Source organism: Mustela nigripes, chromosome 2, assembly GCF_022355385.1.
Source record: "Mustela nigripes isolate SB6536 chromosome 2, MUSNIG.SB6536, whole genome shotgun sequence".
NCBI lineage: Eukaryota > Metazoa > Chordata > Mammalia > Carnivora > Mustelidae > Mustela > Mustela nigripes.
In genome coordinates, this window is record NC_081558.1 from 214,422,521 (window position 1) to 214,445,078 (window position 22,558).

At 41.3% G+C, this 22,558-nt stretch overlaps 1 protein-coding gene across 2 annotated transcripts in view; it reads right to left on the bottom strand.

Annotated features, from left to right (window-relative positions):
- DSCAM (DS cell adhesion molecule) overlaps positions 1-22,558 on the bottom strand; it is a 750,559-nt gene that overhangs the window by 297,893 nt on the left and 430,108 nt on the right. For both annotated transcript variants that reach the window (XM_059392376.1, XM_059392375.1), the window contains exons 4-6: positions 12,664-12,810; positions 3,988-4,266; positions 257-532 (exon numbers count right to left, since the gene is read on the bottom strand). In XM_059392376.1, coding sequence (XP_059248359.1) covers positions 257-532; positions 3,988-4,266; positions 12,664-12,810 — 702 coding nt within the window. The remainder of the gene's footprint in view (positions 1-256; positions 533-3,987; positions 4,267-12,663; positions 12,811-22,558) is intronic.

Here is a 22,558-nt window from a genome sequence, read left to right on the forward strand (position 1 = left end):
ACACAAGAATGGGCAAATCTCCATTACTTAACTTAATGTGAAGTTACTTTTGTTATGTCTACCACTTACAACTTTACCAGTACTGGCTCTTTCATTAGCCTGATTTCTCCTGAAGCATTAGGGCAGAGTTATTAGCTAGCCAGACAGAGAGAAATCTTAGCCCTAGGACTTAGCAGTACTGCTTCAGTGTTCTTCTCTCTGAGTGCTCTGGGTTTGCATTCTGGTGTGGCCGAACCCTGTAATGAGGCCCACTGACCTTCAAGGACCACCTGCACAAAGTCTTGAGCGGACAGCTTATCCTTGCGCACAAAGCACTGGTACGCGCCCCCGTCACTTTTGACCATGTGATCCATTATAAGGTTTTCGTGGTTGATCCCTGTGATCCTCACATTTTTTCCAGGGTTGAGGATTTCACCGTTTCGGTACCAGGAGAGTTCCTGGTCCTCACTGCCTGTCACGCTGCAGGACAAGGAAACCTGGCTACCCACGCTGCTTTTAACTTTCCTGGGGCTGATGGTAGCTTTCAGTGGCTCTGGAAATTTTGGTAAGAGAAAGAAAAAGAAGGTAAAAAAAAATCACATATGTAGACATCATTTCAACAACATGCTGAGCTTTTGACAAGGCACATGCATCACGGTAAGCATACTCTCTACAGTTCTCATGTTTAGCATTATGTCATAGTGCACCGTTTTGTTCGGGAGCACCCTCTTCATTGTTTGCCTTTCCTTCTCTATGTAGCAAATAGACTGGCAACGGTCACCTTGCTTTCCCAATGAGTAAGTGTGAGGATTAACCCACTGACAATAAGAAACACCATGTGCTGGTTACTGGTAAGGAAAGAGGTATTTGAATATTTAAATCCCATTGCCTTGTCCCAATATAGCAGCACAGATGGGTTTCTCTGAGACATTCTCTCACATTGCCACACTTGCTCACTGCCCACCCACCCCCATGTGGTTTAACCAGGGCCAGTCATACACAGCTGTACGAAAACAGGTAGATATTAGAATTCCTGGCCATGAAAACAGGGTTTTTCTTTAAAGTGAGGCTAACTGGTTTGGACAGGGATGGAAATTTCCCATTTGAGGTTCCACATTTTCGTTCAACAAACCCAAATGGATGTAACAAGCTCATTTATTGAGCATCTATTATAAGCCAAAAACAGCGTTAAACTTGCAAGTAAGACAAAGATGACTTTTATGGTATGACTGTCATATACCAAATAATTACTAATGTCTTTTGTACATTATTTAAGTCTTGCATATTTTATCTTATCATATCCATTTTACAGAAGAGGAAGTGGCTTTTTCAGAGAGCTTAATTAACTTCACCAAATCCACTCAATAGGTAAATGGCAACAACCATTTTTTTACCCCAATTATTCCTGACATCTTGTGTTACCACACCAGGACTCTCTGATTTCAAGTTCAAGCTTTTCATGGAGGAGACCAATATAAGAGTAGACACAGTAGCCAAGCAGTGATATAGGATCCATCAGAGATATCTAATATGTGGAAAGAGATCAAGAAAGTCCTTAGATGTCAAGGATGGATAGACCGAAGCCCAGATGCAATGAAGGGGCATTTTGTGTATTAGGTGGTGCAGGAAGACTGTGTCTGCTCACTGTGGATGAAACAGCCTCTCTGTGGAAAATTGTGGGAGAAAAATGACAAAGGCAACCTGGAACAAGATTACAAAAGGCCTCAAGATTTTGGAATTAATTCAGAGGAGACTAAAGGAAGCATTCAAGTATTTTTAGCAAGTGAGTATACAGTCAAACACATTTTTAGGAGAATTGACTGATCATACTGTGTTAGACAAATTAGGGATGGGTCTTGGTCCGTAAGGGGGCATGGCAATTTCTAGCTGAGGTACAATTAAGACTCAGTCTGGGACAGATGGGGTTGGGGAGTGCGGCTGAGAAACTTTGAGTTGCAGTCTCTAGGACTTGGCAGGACTTGGATGCAGAAAGGAAAGGCTTATAGAGAATCCAAGATTTAAAGTCTGCATTTGGGGGGAGGGGTCAGGGGGTGAGACATTTTGAATAAGAAGAGTCATTGGCAAGGTAGAGATGGCGGAGAGTTTGGTTTGGTTTGTGGTCTTGTTGTTTTGAAGTGCCTGCGAAACATCTGATCTAAAATTGAGAGATACACTCATCTGACACTCAAGAAGGAAGCCGAGGCAAAGCATGCAGATCCACAGTTATTCTCAAAGGGGAGGGCTCTGGAGCCATGTGAATGAAGAGAGTGTGAGGGCAAAGAGATGGAAGAGGAGAGGGTGTTGGATTTGGAACCCAAGAGAATGTTTTCTGTCTAGAGACAGAAAGACAAAAATGAAGTCAGAGAGAGGTGGGAAACATTCAAGAGGCATTTGAGGCTTGTCTGATGTGGCAAAGAAGCATAGTAGTGAAAATAAACACAGTCAGAATTAAGATCTTTCCATGGGTAAGTTTTAAAATGTAGACAGTGATTAAATGCCTTTATAGAGAAAGCAATAAATTAAACCCTGAGATCTGAGCATCAGATGCGGGGGGTGGGGATGTCTCTGGGGAGGGCACTACACTGGGCTTTGAGAGATGGGATATTTGAGACCTTCAAGTCTTTGAAAGGCATCTTCCATGTGGAGGGAGCAATGTTCAGGATAGGAATGGGTTTGTACAGAGAATAGGAAAAAGTTAGATTTAATAGGAGTAGATTTCTTTGAAGCAAAACTATGGGCAATAGGACCAGACAGGTGTACTTGGGATGGTTTGATACTATCCTTAAATATAAATTTATTCAGCAGGAAATGGGGCACCATGAAAGGTATTTTAACATAGAGGAGATTCTGAGCTTGGGAGGATACTTCTTACCTGCTGTTAGTGCTGAATCATTGCATCTAGAAGTTTCTTCAACTACAGAAATAGAGTTGTGCATATCTTATTTCCATTTCTCTCTAATCCCAGCCTAAGCATGTTTATGTGATATTTGCAACACCCGTCCTAGGTAGCTGGTCCCAGGCAGTCTCTGGGATGTCTATGCTAACAACTTCTGTTGGTTTAGAATGGTCCATGCTCAGGGTGACATTGAAAAGATAGTTCCATAAACAGGCATGGGTTTGGCAAAAGGCCAGGATAACAGACCACTTCCTCTTTCATTGTCAACTCTTATGATTTAGCTTGTTGAATTAGTTCATCAAATTAAATATATATATATAATCTTATTTTATGTGATATGCAATATTATATATAATGAAAAGAATATTCCATTCACATCTAAGAGCCACCTATTTTGGCCAAAGTTCTGCCCATCAACTGTGGCCATGTGCTCTTGGATAAAATTGAGAGTGTCAGAATAAAGTGTTTCCCGTTGCAGTCATACCCCTCCTTCCTCTGAGGCTGGCTTCAGCATCCTTCTCAACACATTACTCAAGATAGTCACTATACATATATGAAACATATCCACCATATTTGAACTAAATGATATGCAATAGTGAGTCCAAGTCTAACATTTTTATCATAATAATGATATCATAATAATAAATAATAAAATCATTTATTATTTTATCATCTTCTGATAATAGCCCCATTGAGGAACATCAAAAAGCCTCTGAAAACCAGCCAAGGTCGCACACTGTGATCTGACTACTGTTGCTTGTATTGACATCACAAGTCCGCCCCTCTTCTGTCAGTGTTCAGACAAGGTGGGCATTATTAATTCAACAGTTAGGTAATGTGATCTCAGATGCATCTCCTGTGGCCTAATGGAAATCTTGCACGTTCAGACAGACCTGAATTCGAATCCTAAGTCCCAACCTCCCCAGCTGTGTAATCTTGAGCAATCTGTCTGAGCATTCATTTCCTCATCTGCAAAATGGGGTAATACTGGTCTCAACAGGACTGTTGTGAGGATTAATGGAAGGCTTTAGTGAGAGTCTGGAAGTTATCTTGTAATAAGAGCTCCATCAAAGGTGGTCAGCATCACCATTCCAAGCTACCATCCAACTTACGTTTCACGTACAGGCGGCCTATCACCTTAGCAGTGCCGTATCTGTTGGAAACTTCACACACATAGCTGCCTGAGTCTGAAGGACGAGTGTTCTCAATGAGCAGCCCTGTCACAGTCTTCTGGAACCTTCCAGAAAGTTCCAGAGGCATGTTGTCCTTCAGCCAGCGATAATCTGGCTCAGGATGCCCAAGCGCTTTGCAAGGCAACTCCACACGCTGCCCTGCCATGGCTTTGCGATGATCAAACCCATCCAGTATGGATGGGGCTGCGTTCGCTGGGTCTGAAGGAGAAAGAAAAACTCTTAGATGTGGTGAATGAGTTGAAGTGGTCATTTAGAATCATAGGACCTCGTGTATAAGTTAATCTATACATCATGCTAACTATTGACAACAGATCTTTAAGATTTTGTTAAAGAACAGAAAGAAAAACCCTATTCATTGAAATTTCTTCTATTCAGAATTTTCAAAAAGCTAAAGCAGAAAAGGTTCTGCTTTTCATTTCCCACTAAATAACTAAGAACTCCAGAATCAGCAGGCCTCTACAGGAGCTGCTGGCCCAGGCCAAGAACTGAGTTGTCTTGTGACCAGAGAACATCAGGCTTCCCCTTTCAAAAGAACAACAGTAGCAGAGATAGTGGTTTGACATTAGTAAAATTTATTTCACACGCACACAAAAGAGAGTTTTATAGAGAGTTATTGAATTTGAAGTGTTTTATTTATTCATTTCACAATATTGTTGAGCCTCACATCCAAGGCCAGTATACAGTCCGGAATTAGAGACACGGTGACAAATGAGACAGGAAACCCTCATGGAGACCCTCATGGAGCTTACAACCAATTCCATGAGTGGGGCTGGCAGGCAATGTGCAAGCACACGAACACATAAAGGTGGTGTGGCCTGTAGTAGGTACAATGAAGAATTGGAAAGCCTGACATAACAGTGAGTGAAGGTGGATGTGTCAGGAGTGGGGTGAGGGGGATTTAGGGGTGGTGCTCATGAATGTCTTTCACGATCTCTGAGGACAGACAAAGGAATGAAGATGATGAAGGTGTGGCAAAAATCAAATAGTTATTACATATGACACAGCCTTGCTTTTACAACACAACACCTGTTCCCCCCAATGAGGTTTCCCTCATATTGAGTTCTCAAGCCTGTTGAAGAAAAGGACCAACTGCTCTCAAGAACTGGGTCAGTGGAAACCATGCAGCTGCATGACCAAGCTTGCTTTGAGGAATCGACGTTCTCAGGGCATATTATGAAGAATGCAAAAACAGAGGTCCTCTTTTGGATGCCCAACATAAAAGTCAGTAACCTTTCCTTAGCCTTTCTGTTACTCTTCCTGTTCAGAACTTGTACTAGACCACACACATGAGTGGTAGCACTGATTTCCACATGTATATACAGAACAGATATGGTCCCCTGGCTCCCGAACTCTTCTTACCTTTGCCTTGGTTAAAAAAGCACCATGGCTGTTGTGATCTGCCTACAGTAAACCCAAAAACAAAGGACTGGATATCCTCTATCCTATCAAAGAACCTTCTGGAATGGTCTCTTAAAGTGCTGTGATTACACAGTTAGCCACCGGGGGCAGTCAGGAGACCCGAGTGAAAGTGGCAAACCCACTGAGCAGAAGCTGCTCTTGCCGGAGCTTTCCTTGGTGACCAATGGAAATAAAATCCACAACATACCGCTGCCTGTATGTTGCTATATAGAGAACAATGCTATATGGTGCATTATGAGAACAATGTGAATGTTCTCATGGGATATGACGACGGACTCTAAGAATCTCCTTTCTAGGACTCTTCTGAAGTTTCATTGTCCATTATAAATGAAGAATTCCATAGCCCATTATTATTCTCACTCACATGGCTGGGTGCAGGGCTCCAGAGGGATTACAGACCTAAGAAACCCACAACAGGTGCAGAGTCCTTGCCAGCGGAGGCCTTATTGCTTCAATCCTCTCCTGAAGGAAGTTAGACAGACTTTGGAAAGTGTTGAAGAGCAAGTGAGTTTTTATGGACCACAGAGTTACAAAATTTAGTGCTTTGCCTAGAGTGGGAAGTAGCACTGATGGTAGAGAAGGTGATCCAAAGAAGGTGTCACTCCTTTGGTGGGCATGGCTATTTATTTGTTTATTTATTTTGTAGAACAGGTCTACAACCCAGGAAACAAACGGTGCCCATTTTTTTTTAAAGGTGCCCACTTCTAATGTGAGTCACACAAACGCAATACCTAATGATTGCACTTAAAATTTTTGTTCTGCAACTAATAGTTGATAGAAATTTCTCAAATATGCTTAAAGTAGTATTGTTTAAATCTGACTTTTTTTTTAGAAGGAATGCAACGATTGAATATCCATATCAAAAAGAACATTTTAGAAACCTTGCCTCACACCACCTACAAAAATTAACTTGAAACAGGTCATAGATTTAAATGTGTGAGTTAAAACTTTAGAACTTTCAGATGAAATGATAAGAAAAAGTCTTTATGACCTTGGGTCTGGCAGAGTTCTAAGATATGACACCAAGGACACAAGTGTCAAAAAATCAATATATTATACTTTATGACAATAAAAATAGTTGACATTTTTCAAGAAATCACTGAGGAAAAAATAAGGAGCAACCTACTGGGAGAACATATTTGCAAATAATATTTCTGATAAAGGACCTCTTTCCAAAAAATATAAATAACTCTGAGATCTCTATGATAAGAAAAAAAAAATCAAAATTTTGACAAAAGACAGAACGAATGCCCAGGCAGCTCAGTTGGTTAAGCATCTGCCTTCAGCTCAGGTCATGATCCCGGAGTCCTGGGATTGAGTCCCGCACTGGGCTCCCTGCTCAGTGGGGATTCTGCTTCTCCCTCTGCCTGCCACCCCCCACCTGCTTGTTCTCTCTCTCTCTGAGAAATAAATATATAAAATCTTTTTTAAAAAATAGGTAAAAGATCTGAATAGATCTATTGCCAAAGAAGACATACAAATGACTAATAAGCACATGGAAAGATGCTCAGTGTCATTAGCCACCAGGGAATTGCCAATTAAAACTATAATGAGATACTACTTCATACCCACTAGGATAGTTTTAATAAAAAACACAAACAAGAACCGGTGCTCATAAGAAGTGGAGAAGAAATGGGTCCCCTATACACTACTGATAAAAAAGTAAAGTGATATGGCCACTTTGGAAATAGTTTAGCTATTTCTCAAAATGCTCAACTTCACTTTACTACAGTGCCCCAGAAGTCTACTGCTTAGGTATCCATCCCAGACAAGTGAAATCGTGTTGACTCAAAGACCTGTTTACAGATGTTCCTGGCAGAATTTTACATAATAGCCAATAAGCGGAAACAACCTGATGTCCATCAGTTAGAGAAGGGATAAATGAGATGTGTGTGTACATACAAAGCAATATTGTTCAGCAATCAAAAATGGTGAACTACTGATACATCTTACAACATAAATGAACCACAAAAGATTATGCTAAATGAAAGAAGCTTGATACAAAGCCACATGTTGTGAGATGTGATTTATAGGGAATATTCAGAAGGTGCCCATCTGTAGAGACGGGCAGTAAATTAGTGGTTACCTGGGGCCAGAAATGGGAATTAGGATTGACTTCAAATGGGTCACAGGGAGTTTTCTGGATGGTGTAAATGTTCTAAACTTGGATGACATTGATGGTTGCTCCACTTTCTATGTTTACTAAAATCACTGACTTGGATAATTAACATGGGTGGAGTTGATGGACGGTAAATTAAATCTCAATAAAGCTACTTTGCAAAAAAAAAAAAAAGTGGCACATTTCTTTTCTATTTTAAATACACAATTTAAGCAATGCTTGAGACAGACTCTATGGGGGAAATTTGGTCATGTACAAAATTAGTACAACCAAACAGCACTGTATTTAATTTTCATCCCCTCATCTTCAATCTGTTTATCTAATTTAAAAATAAGTTTTGATCACAAAAACTTGCAAACTCACATATGAGTAGAAAAATAATATAATGCATCTCATATATTCATCACCCAGACACAAGAGGCATTAAAAATTCTTTTATCATGTATTTGTTTATTTCTTTATAGTCTTTGCCTTTGGTGCTATCATACTGAATCAAATTGTAGAACCTATGTCATCTTATCACTATATCATTAGTATGTTTCTCTAACAAAAATAAAAGTTTTCTTATAAAACTGCAATATGAAATAAGTCAAGCAGAGAAAGTCAATTATCCTATGGTTTCACTTACTTGTGGAGCATAAGGAATGACATGGAGGACATTAGGGGAAGGAAGGGAAAAGTGAAGGAAAGGAAATCCGAGGGGGAGAGGAGCCACAAGAGACTGCGGACTCAGAAACAAACTGAAGGTTTTAGAGGGCAGGGGGGTAGAGGATGGATGAGCCCAGTGATGGGTATTAAGGATGGCACATATGGCATGGAGCAATGGGTGTTATACATAGTGAATCTTGGAACACTGAAAAAATAAAATAAAATAAAATAAGAATGAATGAATAAATAAAACCACAATATCAGTAACATACAAGAGTTATAATAACCTCTTGATACCATCTAGTATCCACACCACATTCACTTTTCCTGATGAGCTAAGAACACATCATTATTACATTATTAGTATTTGTAATTGTGCTTAGTATATCAGCCTTGTTGTACAGTTTACAGTTAATGACTCTCGATTCTCTTTTCATTCAAAGCAGGCTTCCCCTTTTATCTTTCATGTCTTTGACTTGTTGAAGAAGCCAGGTGAGTTGTTGTATAGGAAACCTCCAGTCTGAATTTCTTTCTTGATGGTGTCATTGAGCATGTTCCTCTGGCAGTATTTCTTATAAACTGCAATTTAGCTCTCATGAGCAATTAGATCAAACTCAGCCCCTTTCCTCTCTCTCTGCATGCATACAACATGAAGCTCTCCTGCACTCAGTGACGCTGAATTGATCAACAAGTTCGGGTGAAAAAGTTTATCTGAATCACTTATTTCATTAGGGATTGAAATCATTTTCTAAATGCCATAGCTCCTTCACACTCGGTAGATGTAATTATTCTGCAAATAAGAACTTTTCTCCCTTAAATAGGATTCTTCAGTTATTTTGAAGTACAATAGTCACAGGAAAGATAAAGAGAATTGCGGTTCTCTTTAACCTACCAAGTATCAAAATCAAGAGTTGGTGCCCTAGTTTCCCCTACGAAGGCTCATGAGATTCTTACTGTTGCTTTGATTGTTATTAAATAGATATGTGTGTGTATCAAAGTATATACAAATATACAATATGCATATGTACATGACAAATATATAATATGCATATGTACATGTGTGTATTCATAATGAAATCAAAAGTTTTTAAAATGTTATATGGTTATCAATCAAACACAATCATTATTTTTGAAATTCATCTCATCAACTCTCAGCCAAGGAAAACCCCTTCAGAAGTTGTCCCCTGTATCATTTTGACAAGACCCCATTAATGTTTCAGGCCCATTTATACGTTTCCTGTCCCAGACACTACAATCCACCACTCTTCCAAGGAGCCATGGTCCCTTTAGGGGGAGTACTATAAGGACACTAGGATCTAGACATTAGAGGTGCTTGCTGCTGTCCACTGCCCATTGCTTCCAGGCCTTTTCAACGTAAATACCTTGGGGACCCAGTCATAAGAATATAGCAAGTGTGCACTAATAGTTTCTATTGGACATTTTAAGAAATTTTGTCGTTTTATCTTTCCTCTTACACTGAAAGTCTTGGTTCCAAATAAGAGTAGCATAAGCATGATCACCCCCTCCACCCCGTCATCCATTATAGTATTTTATAGGATGGGGCCCTCCAGGGTCTCTCAGGGCTCGTGACCACCTCTGTCACCCTTAGTAATGCTGAGTCACTCGAGTCACTCTGGCTCAATTTGACTCCTAAGGCCAGCAGTTCCCTCGGGGTGACTCTGTTCTGCTGAAAGGAGTATTTGTTGGACACTTGGGAGACCTTCGAGGAGCTGGGCCACCACTGAGTGATATGGTCATCTCTGACTGCTCTCATGGCTGTTTGTACCCATCTTCCACTCTGAAGTCAGATCGGTCTACCCGAGGGTGGTGAATGCTCCTCGATACATTTCCCAGGGGCCACTCAAGGGCAGATTTTCTGCTTTGGAGAGGAGTATCTATTGACGATTCTGCAGTTCTGTGACCATGAGGAGTCCCAGCAGCTTGGACCCGTTTGGTGCCCCCCTGCTTCTGCTACACGGTGGCCATTCCTGCATGCCCCCACTGTGGTCAGCACTCTGTCCACACACCAACCCATGACCACATGCCACTGAGTGCTCCTAGGAGGCTTTGTTCCTGTGTGTTTTCTCTTTTGCCATTATATTTGGTCTACTTTCATTTCAGGAGTTTAAGAGCATTAGAAACCTTGTCACTAGCATGCCCCCCACAAGACCCAACCCCATGTGTGCATTTTTAAATGCTTATAAATCTAAAGTAAAATTAACTTTTATTTTTCCTTCAAAGTTTAGATTCCTAGAATAGTCATCTGCACTCAGTGTTGATGGTCTATTTTCTAACAGTAACAATTTCCTCCCTCAACTACATTATTAACATTTCTGTGAAAAAAGGTCCTCACAGTCATGTGCTACATTCACAGACTCTCTCAAGGATCTTTCCATGGCCCTTGACTCAGTTGACCCTACAGCTACACCTCTAACCCCAAATGCTCAGAATCTTGGCATGAGACATTCCTTCATGATATTGTGCCCTGAGGCTCCACACTTCCCATCACAAATGCCCACTGGGTGACCTCATGGACCCCACACCCTTCCACATGAGTCTTGCTGTCTATGCTTAAAACATTAGTAAGACATTCTATTCAACAACAACAACAACAACAAACTTGGAATTAAGAAAAGTAAATTTGCCTCTCCAACCCTAAGACTTAAATTTGAAAATTAGTATTTAATAATTAAGAATAGAGAGAAACAAGTCCACATTTCAGGGTTCTCTCTCTCTCTCCTTCTCTCTCTCCCTCTTTTTCTTCCCTAGTTCTCTCCTTCTTTTTAGATTTTCTATTCAGGTTTCTTTTTCAAGAAAGATGAGCTTTCAGGGATGCCTGGGTGTCTCAGTCGGTTAAGCATCTGTCTTCAATGAGGTCATGATCCTAGAGTCCTGGGATCGAGTACCACATCAGGCTCTCTGCTCAGCGGGGAGCCTGCTTCCCTCTCTCTCTGCCTGCCTCTCTGCCTGCTTGTGATCTCTCTCTGTCAAGTAAATAAAATAAAATCTTAAGAAAAAAAAGATGGGCTCTCAAAATACCATCACTTATTTCATTTTGGGGGGATGGAGAGATGTTTTTTTGCTTCTTTTGCTAAAATTCAATTTAATCTTGTACCCAGATCCACCCCGTAACACTTCCCCTTTCTTGTCTCGATACTATTATGACATTCCTCTTGACTGCACACGAGATCTTTTCGAGGATATTCTGAGCAAGTAGAACACCGAGCTGTCATTAAAGCCACACAGACAAAGATCACAGAGGCCATTCACTTTCTCACTTGTTTTTCTCCAGTCTTTTTTTTTTTTTTTAAATGGGGTATAATTTTACTGCACTGACTGCTCTTGCTCTTAACAGAAGTAACAATGTAGACCTATAAAGGGATAAAGTAACAACTGGCATGAAGAAGAAGAGGTAAAGAAAAAGTATTTTTGTGTGCAGAGAAAAAAAATCTCTTGATTCTGAGTTGTATTTGCAAAGCCCCTGGAAACATGGTGGACTCTGGCTCTTTTAAGGATGTGAATGCAGATGAGAAGCCCAGCAAAAGCACAGTGAGTGGGTGTTTGGGCAGTAATGTTTTTAATTATGCCAACGGTCAACAGCTTTCTGTCCCGTCTCCCTCACAAAGCATCACTACAAATAAGATAAAGATATTCAGGTCACAAAGCAGTTTTACCTCCTAAAGCTGCAAGGGCAAAGGCCAGATTTTGCACCAGATTTCTAGGACCGAGATGGACATCTCACATTCTAATGGGCTCCTTGAAGAGCTAGCATATCACCGGGTGAGGGGGTTGCTTACTTGTTTGACAGATGGGCCAGTGGTGAAGATTATGCAAAAGGTGGATATTTTCTCAAAGCGTAAATGCTAGAAAGGAAGGCACAAAACTGACATATTACCAGCAGAGTGGAATCAGCGGCCTTCAGGTTTTCCTCCCTTGAGAATAATTCTGGACAGAAGTGGAAGGAAGTGACTATCCCTTTACCTTTCAATGTGGGTTTTTTCCCCAATATTGTTAGACATAATATGGGGAACAAGAGCCATGTTCTCTGCGTCCGTGCTCTTCTCCCTCGGAGCTATGTGTCACCGAAAGCCTCACAGTGCTGGTGGACAGGACACAAACACACAGGGCAAGGAGGCATTCCCCTCAAAGCAGAAGCCATATCGGGTCGCAGGACTGTGGAATTTTACAAAACCTGAAATGGCTTCTCTTGGAATACCTATATGGGTAATGTATAGTATTAGGATTGGTTTAAAAAGAAAAAAAAAATAAATAGCTTCAGTTGCTGAAATATTTTGAGGAAAAAAGAACTCTTTGTTTGAGTCATGAATTCTACACGTTTGGTTGACTTGGGTCAGGACTCTGATGAAGGAAGAACAGAAATGGTAACCATGGTCTCGAAGGGCTTTTACCTGATACAAAGAGTCGAGCGCTGTTACTCTGCCGGGTCTCCCCCGTGTATCTATGCCGCGTGATACAGCGGTAGTTATATAATCCATCTTCATTCTGTACATCTTTAATATACAAGGCTCCCGTGGATGTGATGAGAAATCTAGATCCTGCAACAGAAGAAAAGGACCGCCCAATTAGAACAGAAGGAAAGCAACTCAAATCTCACCAACGGAGACAGTGTCTTCCCCACCTGAAGGAAGCCTAGGCAAAGGCTAATGATGGGAGTGTGTCGGTTACTCTGAGTCCAAGATATTTTAAATTTTCAATTACCCTAAAGTAGGAGTTTCGAGTAAGTATCCTACACAGTAAATATATACTTAGAAAACCTAATCTCATGAATGAAGTTTTAAGGTCATGTTTGATCATCAGAGCGGAGAACGGGCGTACAATGATGTTCAGTGAGTTTAACAGATTTTTCTTGGTGACTACTTCTCTCTTACAACGTGATGAATCAAGGGACTGTTAACCTCATTCGGTGAACCTCACACGAGCATGAACTTTCACCTCAGTTTGACGTGTTTCCATGAAACTCACACACGTTAGGCTGGAAAGGAGTGAAATATCCACAAACTTTCCAGAAGGACTGTCTTACCTCCTCATAATAACAACCAACACTTAACACTTGATTCTGAGACTAAGACCAGTTCCCCATTATCAGTGTTCTGGAGGCCTGTGTGGTTTCTCAGTCACGACTCCGACCATGGTCAACCATCACTTTCCCTCTGGGATGCACGCCTTTGCTGGTCTCCCCGTACCGAACTGTCCACACTAAGAGACCAGATGCCAGTGCTGCTCTAGGAAGGATGAAGATGATTCTTCCTTTGAAAATGTAAATAGCTGAAGACAGTTTTTACTGTTCAATTATAATTTGATGATAAACCAAAGGAAGGCAAAGGCATGAACCCCGAAGCGAGCTGTGACACCCAGATGGGGAGTGACTCAGGATCCCACTCGCTGAAGCTGTCTGATTGTCTTACAGAATATTTCTCTGCCTGCTACAGTTCTAGTTGGGGGATAATGCAATTTTGTGACTTTTGGTAAGTGCTAATATACCAATAATTCGCTTTATTTTATTGTTTGTTGTTTTTAGGTTCATTTGAAACTTCCTTTTTTTTTTTTTTTTTTTTTAATTTGAGTCAGAACTTACCAGGCATCTTGACTTTGATAATTTTAGGTCTCAAATAGTTAAGTTATGAACACAATTCCTACAGCCCTTGGTTGTATTTTTATAAAGACTACACTTTTTTCCTTAACCAGTTGTTCACATAAAATAAAAATGGTTTATGGTTTCTAACCCAAGTAAGAGCAATTCAAAAGGGCATGGATAAGAAAAAAATTCACAAAACAGATACCAATCTAGAATAATCTTTGTAAAAGAATGCAAATTAACAAAAGAAGTACAAAAATCTTTAAGTAAAAAAATTCACTTTTTAAACCATTTTAGTTATTTCAGGATATATTATAAATATGGTAGATATTAGAATAACTAGAAAAGCAAATGCTGTATATTCTAGATATTTTTGCTTTATCCTCCCCCAAAGAGAAAGCAACTAAAAATACCTTTTGCCACTTGTCATATGTCATCACACACCAGCATTTCTTACCAATACATACTCTGTATAATTGAAACATTCTTTCTTTCAATATATTTTGCAAACTTACATGATGTTTTAATAACCACCTCTTTTAAAGTACTGATCCACAGACAGTAAAGAGGAACAAAAAGATCATGTGTGTCATTCCTGGCACCTTCCATCGGCAGCAGTGATATGTAAGTGGAAGTGCTCTGCGTACCGCTTGCTTAGAAGCGCGGGGAAATGCACCGGGAGGAAGCAGCCGCACGCTCTTTACTCTGCCGATTCTGAGAAGGCACTATTCTCCAGGCACATTTAATTTAACCACTTCTTGCTCCTGTAACATCTCACTTTTTTTTTTTTTTTTCACCACTTAGTACGCCAAATAAGACCCTTAAGACATGTTGTTTCAGAAGAACTTGAACTTCACTTGTTTCAAATATTCCTGAGGGGTTCATAGGAAGAAGGAATTGGCCCAGCTACTGTACCACATTGAAACTATCTCGGTCTAGTGCCTCATTTCCCACTGAAACCCGTTTCAAAATCGACCAACATTTTAAATCAAAACAAAGATGGAGAACGGACGCCTTTGACAAGGAGAGAACCCTGAAGACCCAGGGTCTGGGTTAGTCTGAACCCCCAGTGGAATTTTCAGGCTCAACAAGGACACAGAGTCTTTGGAGCACCAGATGTCTTGTCTCCATGGTGATAAGAAATCATCTTAACGGCTCCCTAATTTGCCACCACGTGCCATTTCCTGCCTTCTATCATCGGAGCCTTTTATAACACAGAGAAAAGAAGGTTCGTTCACATCCTGAAACGGGTTTGAAGAATGTAGCTCTGTTCAAATAAGCAAACACTGAGATACAAAATATGGGTATTAGTAATCGAAGCACACACGAACTCTGTCTCTGTCTCACATACACATATACATGCACACACATACACACACACACACACCTTTGCTACTCACAACTGTCTGGTAAGATACAACTGTGCAAAAAGCCAAAATTTTATAGGTGATTTTATTTCCCTTGGAAAGCCGTTAGCACTTCAGATGAACACACGTCTCAAACACAGTGCATACTTGGTGTCATGTTAAACGTGGCAGATCAGTCAACTGAATGATAGTGAATGATTTGGGGGGTTCTGGGTCATCATTATGGATATCAATTATTGAGCTACACTGCTGAGTTATTACAGGGATGCCTCAGAAGCTATCTTGGGTTCTCAACATGCACTAAATGGTTCCCAGATGTTGAAGTCCCAGTTCTGTTTTCAGCAGTGTATCTGCTCCTTCCTTTGCTCCCAAGCAAACCAAGAGTTCTTCTCTCTGCTGCCCATATCCCCATCAACACATCCACAAGGTGATACATTCAGTACTCTGAGAGGTGGAAACCAGACACAGCACAGTTGTTAGAGCATTGCATAAACTAAGAATCTGTGAGTCACGAGGAAGTGTTGGTGTGGTTCTCCAGTGTTATTGATGTGAGCTTGTATGCCAGTGCCACTAACAAGCCCACAGCTTGGGTCCAGGTCAGCCAGCTCAGCACAGGGGCTAGAGGGATATTTCTATCTAGAGACCTAAAGCTAGCAAAGAAAATGGAACATCCGCACAATTGAGAGTATTCTAGGAACACTCAGTGTTTAGGTCCCGCAGCTACACTCTTCCTGTTTCCTTTTCAAGTTTTTTATGCAATAGCATCAGAGCAGAAATTAAAACAGCGGCAGTCTTAGCCATCCATTTGCCCAGTTACATGTAGCTGAAGATCTGAGCTGCAGAAGGCAGGCATCAGAGATGTCCAGAAGGAAGCACATGGAAACTGATGCTAGGAAATCCAGAGTTGAAGGGTATGCCATTTAGTGGGCCAGCAGTCTCCTGGGCTCTGGGAATCCAAAAAGGAATGAGACACAGCCTCTGTCTTCAGGGGGCTTATGACCTGAAGAGATTTCGGTCTTAGGGTAGGAGACACGGCATCAAAGAGAGGAAATGATATGGAAGGGAAAAAGCTAAAGTATGATCAGGAAACCCTGTCTCACCTGGCTGAAGGGAACTGCTAATACCAGGGAGGAAAACTGTATTATTACCAAACCTGCCTATGTCCTTGCAGATGGCTCCAACGTAAATAATTAACTGTTTAAAGCCTCCTTCATTAATCTGCTTGTTCAGTCTACTCAGCTAATTTTTTTCTCATTCTTTTTTTTTTTTTAAGATTTTATTTATTTATTTGACAGAGAGAGACACAGCAAGAGAGGGAGCACAAGCAGGGGGAGTAGGAGAGGGAGAAGCAGGCTTCCTGCCAAACAGGGAGCTAGGGAGTCCGATGCGGGGCTTGATTCCAGGAAACTGGGATCATGACCAGAGCCCAAGGCAGATGCTTAACGACTGAGCCACCCAGACACCCCTTTTTTCTTATTCTTTTTTCTTTTTTAAGATTATTTATTTATTAATTTATTTGACAGACAGATATGGCAAATAGGCAGGGAGGCAGGCGGGGGCGGGGCAGGGGGCACAGTAGGCTCCTCGCTGAGCAGAGAGCCCAATACGGGCCTCAATCCCAGGGCCCTGAGATCATGACCTGAGCTTTAAGCCACTGAGCCCCCCAGGTGCCCCCTTTTTTCTCATTCTTATAAAGAATCAAGTTAAAAGATCTTTTCCTTGGTACCAGGTAGAACAAGCTTACCTGCCTGTAAGGATTTCTCATTGTAGGAGAAAGAGATGGGTTTACTCATTTGTTAAGAAAAAAAAAAAAAAAAATGAGCAAAGGAAAAAAAAGAGAGAGCGAGAAAGAGAGATAATAAGAAACAGACTCTTAACTACAGAGAATAAACTGATGGTCAGCAGAGGGAGGGTTGTGGGGGGGGAAGTAGGTGATGGGGGATCCGGAGGGCACCTGTCCTGATGAGCACTGAGTGATGGACTGAATTGTTGGATCACTACTGTGCACCTGAAAAATGACATAACACTGTAAGTTAACTACACTTGAATTAAAGTTAAAACTTAACACAACACGAAAAAAGAGTAAAAAGTAAAAACAAAGGTAACCACAAAAACTGGGTTTTAGAATCCAGTGGCTCCAGATCCCCAACCTGTCAAAGTCACCTTCCAGACAAGACATTCAGCCTCTTTAAACTTGGGCTTGTGTTTGTAGGAAAGGCAGGTGGTGAAGAGCTTCCTCTTCATTCCGGTGTTGAAGCTCAGATTACTGCGTACCTGTCATGTCTCAGGTAGTCATGCATCAAGTGGGGGTATCTAGAGAAGCAGGCATGATGTGTTCTTTTGCTGTTCTGCTGGGCTTGGTCAGTGGTCTGCCAACCGCATGAGCACAAAGCTGGCCAGGGCCATCAGCCTGCCTGGGCCAGACAGAAAAGAGCCCACAGACACAGTATTGAATTGTTCAAGTATTTGCTGACTTCTCCGAAGCAGCCTCATGTAGCAGGAAAAGCACCTGAGTGGAAACAGCCCAGCTGAGTTTTACATCACATTCCTGCCACTTGAAGCTATGTCATCATGGGCAAAATATTTCCCAAACCCCCGTGAACCAGGATCACACAACAGGGAACTGGCAGGGTGCGGAGGGACTGAACAAGGCCTGCAGAGCAGCTTGCTAAATTCCAGGGTGCGGCTGGGGGCAGAGGACGGCCGTGCCTATAGCATCCTCGGACATCCTCCCCGCAGGGAGCTGGGACATTTGTGGAAACCCAAGGTCTTCCTCTACAATCATCATCATGTGATTTGACTAAGAATATTCCCTGTATATTGGTCAGTATCTAAACACAAGACAGATATTCTGAAGTTTTCCAAAGTAACCATTTCTCACCCTTTGTATCTCATCCAAAGCAAGGTCCTTCCGTTCCTCCTTCGAAGACACATCCAGAATGGTACGCTTCCCCATCTCTGCTACACGCCCTGGTCTGGAGGTCCCAGGCTTGTCTCACTTTGTTTCTACTGCTCCTCCCAGCCTGTTCCCCATCCAACAGCCGTGGTCATTCAGCGCAGTAGATCAGATAGATCATTTACCGTCCACTGGATCCCACTCAACTGAATTATTCTTGGGGGCCTACAATGGCTCAGGCTTTGACCATATTTCCAAAAGCCATTCACCCCCTCTCTCCCTTTGCCACCACAGTCCAGCCAACCTGTCCTCTTAATTGCTCTACCTGAGGAATCCTGAGCCCATCTCTCTGCCTGGCTGACTCCTTCTTATCTTTCTAGCCTCAGTTCCTAAATCAACTTCCCAGCAATGCCAACCCACATGAACGTACCCACGGTCACTCATGCTCACAGAGCTTGATTTTATTACATCTACGTGAGGTTGCCTCGTGTATGTTTAAGATTGGCATAACATCTCTCTCCTCCAACCAGAATAGCAGAAACTTGATTTGCCTTCTCGATTTTTCATCTCCGTTACTCAGAGCGGTGCCTAGCTGTGCTATCTAGAAATATTTGTTCAGGAGGCAGGCGGCTGAAATGGTCTATCATTGCTTGTATACAAATGTGTCTCTTCTTAAGTCTGGGTAAAAAGCAAGCAAGCTGAAATACCTCTTTTTAGGTTTCAACATGTAACTGTCTCATGTATAATACATAAATACCGTATTTTTTTCCCCTCTAGGAGTGACTATAATATATTCTTTTATGAAAATGAGCATATTTTAAGATTTTGCTGTTAATTATTCTTTCATTATGCTCTCTGGCTTTTTCCCATGCAGCCGGGCTGTAAGCTCTTCAATAGGGACAATACTATGTTCAGGAAGATTTTAAACGCATATTTGATTTTTCACTTAGTCAGAAATATATCTTAGGGGTTTTTTGCTTTTGCAATCTGAACTGAGTTAATAGTAATTAAAAGAACAGATGGTTCTTCTAATAGGATGCCAACTGGTAGCGTAACACAATGAAACTTTTATCAGCTGTGCCTGCCACCTCCAAGTGACAGCCGGCTGTGTCATGAAACTGAGCTTTGTCCCGGGCGCTTTCCATAACAGTCTCCAAGAAATAAGAGGAAGATTGAAAGCTAAGTTCTAAGTATACGGTGCCAGAAACAAGATGAGCTTCTGAATGGATATCTTAACACTTTGGGGGGTTTGAAAGCTGAATTAGCATTAACTAAAATAGAAGTGGAAGCAGATAAATATATATATATATATACTATATATATATATATATACACACACACACACCCATATATATAAATATGCATGTTTTATATGCATATTTATATATATTTAAAATCTATGATAAAGTTAAAGTTATTGCCTTCTCTTAATTCAGATGTAGAGTAGAATGGAATTGAAGTATTCCTTTGGTTCTGAGGTAGATCTGTTGTGTGATGTGATGGTGGATGCCAAGCCACAGTTAGATATCTGTGTGAAGAAGCAGCTACAGAAACAACTTGGACAGGTGAGTGGCCTGATAAAAATGATTGTTCAAAGAAAATTATGTTGAAAGCTACATATAAGGGAGAGGAGTAGGTCCTCAAGACAAGACTTCTAACCTGGTGTTGTGGGTTGAAGTGGGTTCCCATCCCCCAAAATTCAGGAGTTAAGTTCTAACCCCCAAGACCACATTCCAAATATGTGGTCTTATTTGGAAATAGGTTCATCACAGGTGTAATTAGTTAAGATTAGGGAGCACCTCTAATTGAATGTGGTGGTTGTCAGAACAAGTGGAAATTTGGACACAGACATCTAGGTTTTGGCAGTAGTCCTAATCAGAGCTAACAGGTATTACCTGCTTAGTCTGAACATCCTGTGTTTTGACCCATTTGGTTCTCACAACAACCCCACGAGACAGGCACTGTTATTATTCCCACTTTATAGATGAGAACGATAAGGAACAGAAATTAAGTGACTTGCCCATGTTCCTACAACTTTTGGTATCCCCACCAGCATGTTACCCTGGTATCATGCCTGGGAGCTCACAGCCCTGCTCTGGGTTGTGTCCCAAGACACAAAGCACAGGAACAGGGATAGTAGAACCTAAGTGACACATCCAGAATCATTTAAGCCAAAGAATAAACAGAACTGGATTAGGAGAAGAGTGTTCCAAGTGCTCAGTCTGAAGAATGAACAGGACTGTGATGGTGCTGACAGGCAAAGAAGCTGGGGAAGGTGTCTGTTTTCATAGGGAAGGCATGCTTCCTTATGGTGTGTGATAAAAGTCAGGCTGGAGACAGAGCTCTGGGGATCAAACTCTGCATTCCACAAAGCCCTTCATGTGAACTGATGCCCAGGAACCCCTCAGGTCAGGAGTGGAGGAAAAGGGGTAGCAAGACATAGCAAGAAAAAGGAGGGACAGAGACCCAGGAGGGCATGGAATTCTGAAAACCAGGTGGGGAGGACTTCCAGAAAGGATGGTAGAGACATAAGCATTGCATCTCCCTATCAGCACAAACTAGAATTCACATGTGACCTAAAAGGGTCTCCGTGTCATCTTCTGTACAGTGGGGAGATATTACCTTCCAGAAAATACTGCAATGTTGAGTAAGAACATCCATGTGAGTGCCTGCTAGGGAAAGCCATTCTAAAATAGTTGCAATCTGCAATAAAATGCAATGATAAAGTATCCCAATTGGCTAGGTCAATAAAAATATTAAATATCTAGCTATAGACAGCTAGGCATGTCTGCAATGAGCTTAAAGATTGCTACAAATCATTACCAAAGGGCAAAATAGTGTAAGACTTGGGTAAATGAAGAGGCATGAATCCCAGAATTAGATAGCCTGATATTGCAAAAATGTCCACCATCCACAAATGAAATTAATTGTATTTTGATTGATTTCTGAATGGAATTTATCTAGAACTTGACAAAAGTCAATGTGGATTAAAACAAGATGTGATTTTTCACCCAGGAGATTAGGAAAACATTAAAATATGCAATAATATGTAGTCTTCACAGGGCATAGGGAATGCACACATACTGTAGGAACATAAATGGGGGGCGTCTTGGTTTTTGGTGGGCTCTCCAGTGGCCCATTTCAAATATAGAAATTGCATACAGTTCCCTCTAGCTTGACCCTTCAAAGAGCCTGTCCTATGGAAAGACTCAAACATGTGCACACACCAATGCAAGCAGAAGAGGTACACCTTGGCCTGTGCAAATGTGAAAAACCATAAACAAACCTAAATGCCAATCAAAGGGTGAATAAATGAACTGCTGGTGTATCCATACTATGCAGCCCTTTAAAAGACAATAAGGTACAACACCCAGTGCACCATGCAATATGTAACAATGAGTCTTGGAACACTGAAAAAAATAAAATTAAAATAAAATAACAAAAATAAAATAAAATAATAAAATAGACAACAAGGTAAATGTAGGCAGGCTGCAATACTGCATGTGAAGATTTGCAAGACATCAAATACAGTGAGTATAGGACACTTCATAATGTCCTGTATGAAAGGCAATGGATGTGTGCCTGTGTATAAATTTGTGTAAATGAACAGAGAGCAAGGTGTCAGAAGATACCCACCAAAATGTCAGCTGTAGTCACCTCTGAAGTCACCAGCAGACTAGGGCAAGGGAAGGGAGAATTACAGGTTTTATTTCATAGTCTCGGGTGTTTGAGTATCTTAAAGGAAGACTCTATTAGTGCACTGCTTGTGCCGTTGAAATTTATTCTGAAGAAGGTGTCAGTGGGTGGTGAGCATATGGACGCAGCAGGCGTAGACCAAACTCATTTGAGCAACACGACAGAGAGGAAGGAGAAAAATCCAGGATAATATTTATATTGGAGTAAATGTGTCAAAGGATGGCCTTTTGTTAAGGTTGGTTTTCAATCTGATCACATTGATGCCTACCAAAAAGCATAAGGGGGGGCTTTCAATATTTACCCTGATCTTTGAAACCGTCCCTCCAACAATCCAACCCCAATGTCTCAGCAGTGGGTAGCGGATCTCCTATCTCCCAACCCTTCTTTGGTAACACAGGGCTTTACCCCTCATTGTATTGAATCTAGTCTGTTTGCATGTGTAACTCTGCCTCCCCCAATGTCAGCAACCTCTCCAAGGCAGGTCAATCCCCGGGTTTGCCTTACTTGCCTACTGTTTCCCCCCACCTCACTCAGTGTTGAATTAAATGCTCATTTGAATACTGATGACCTACTTATTTTGGATTTTTCCCGAAAATTGGCTCAGTACACAGGGCATCATATTTTCAGGATCTGCTGTGCTTACAAAAGTGTCACCAAGATATTCAAAGGAGTCCTGAAGCACCAGCCTAGATCTTGGGTTGCCTGGAGGAAATCACTTGCTCACAAAGCATGACGTTACCCCCGCACAT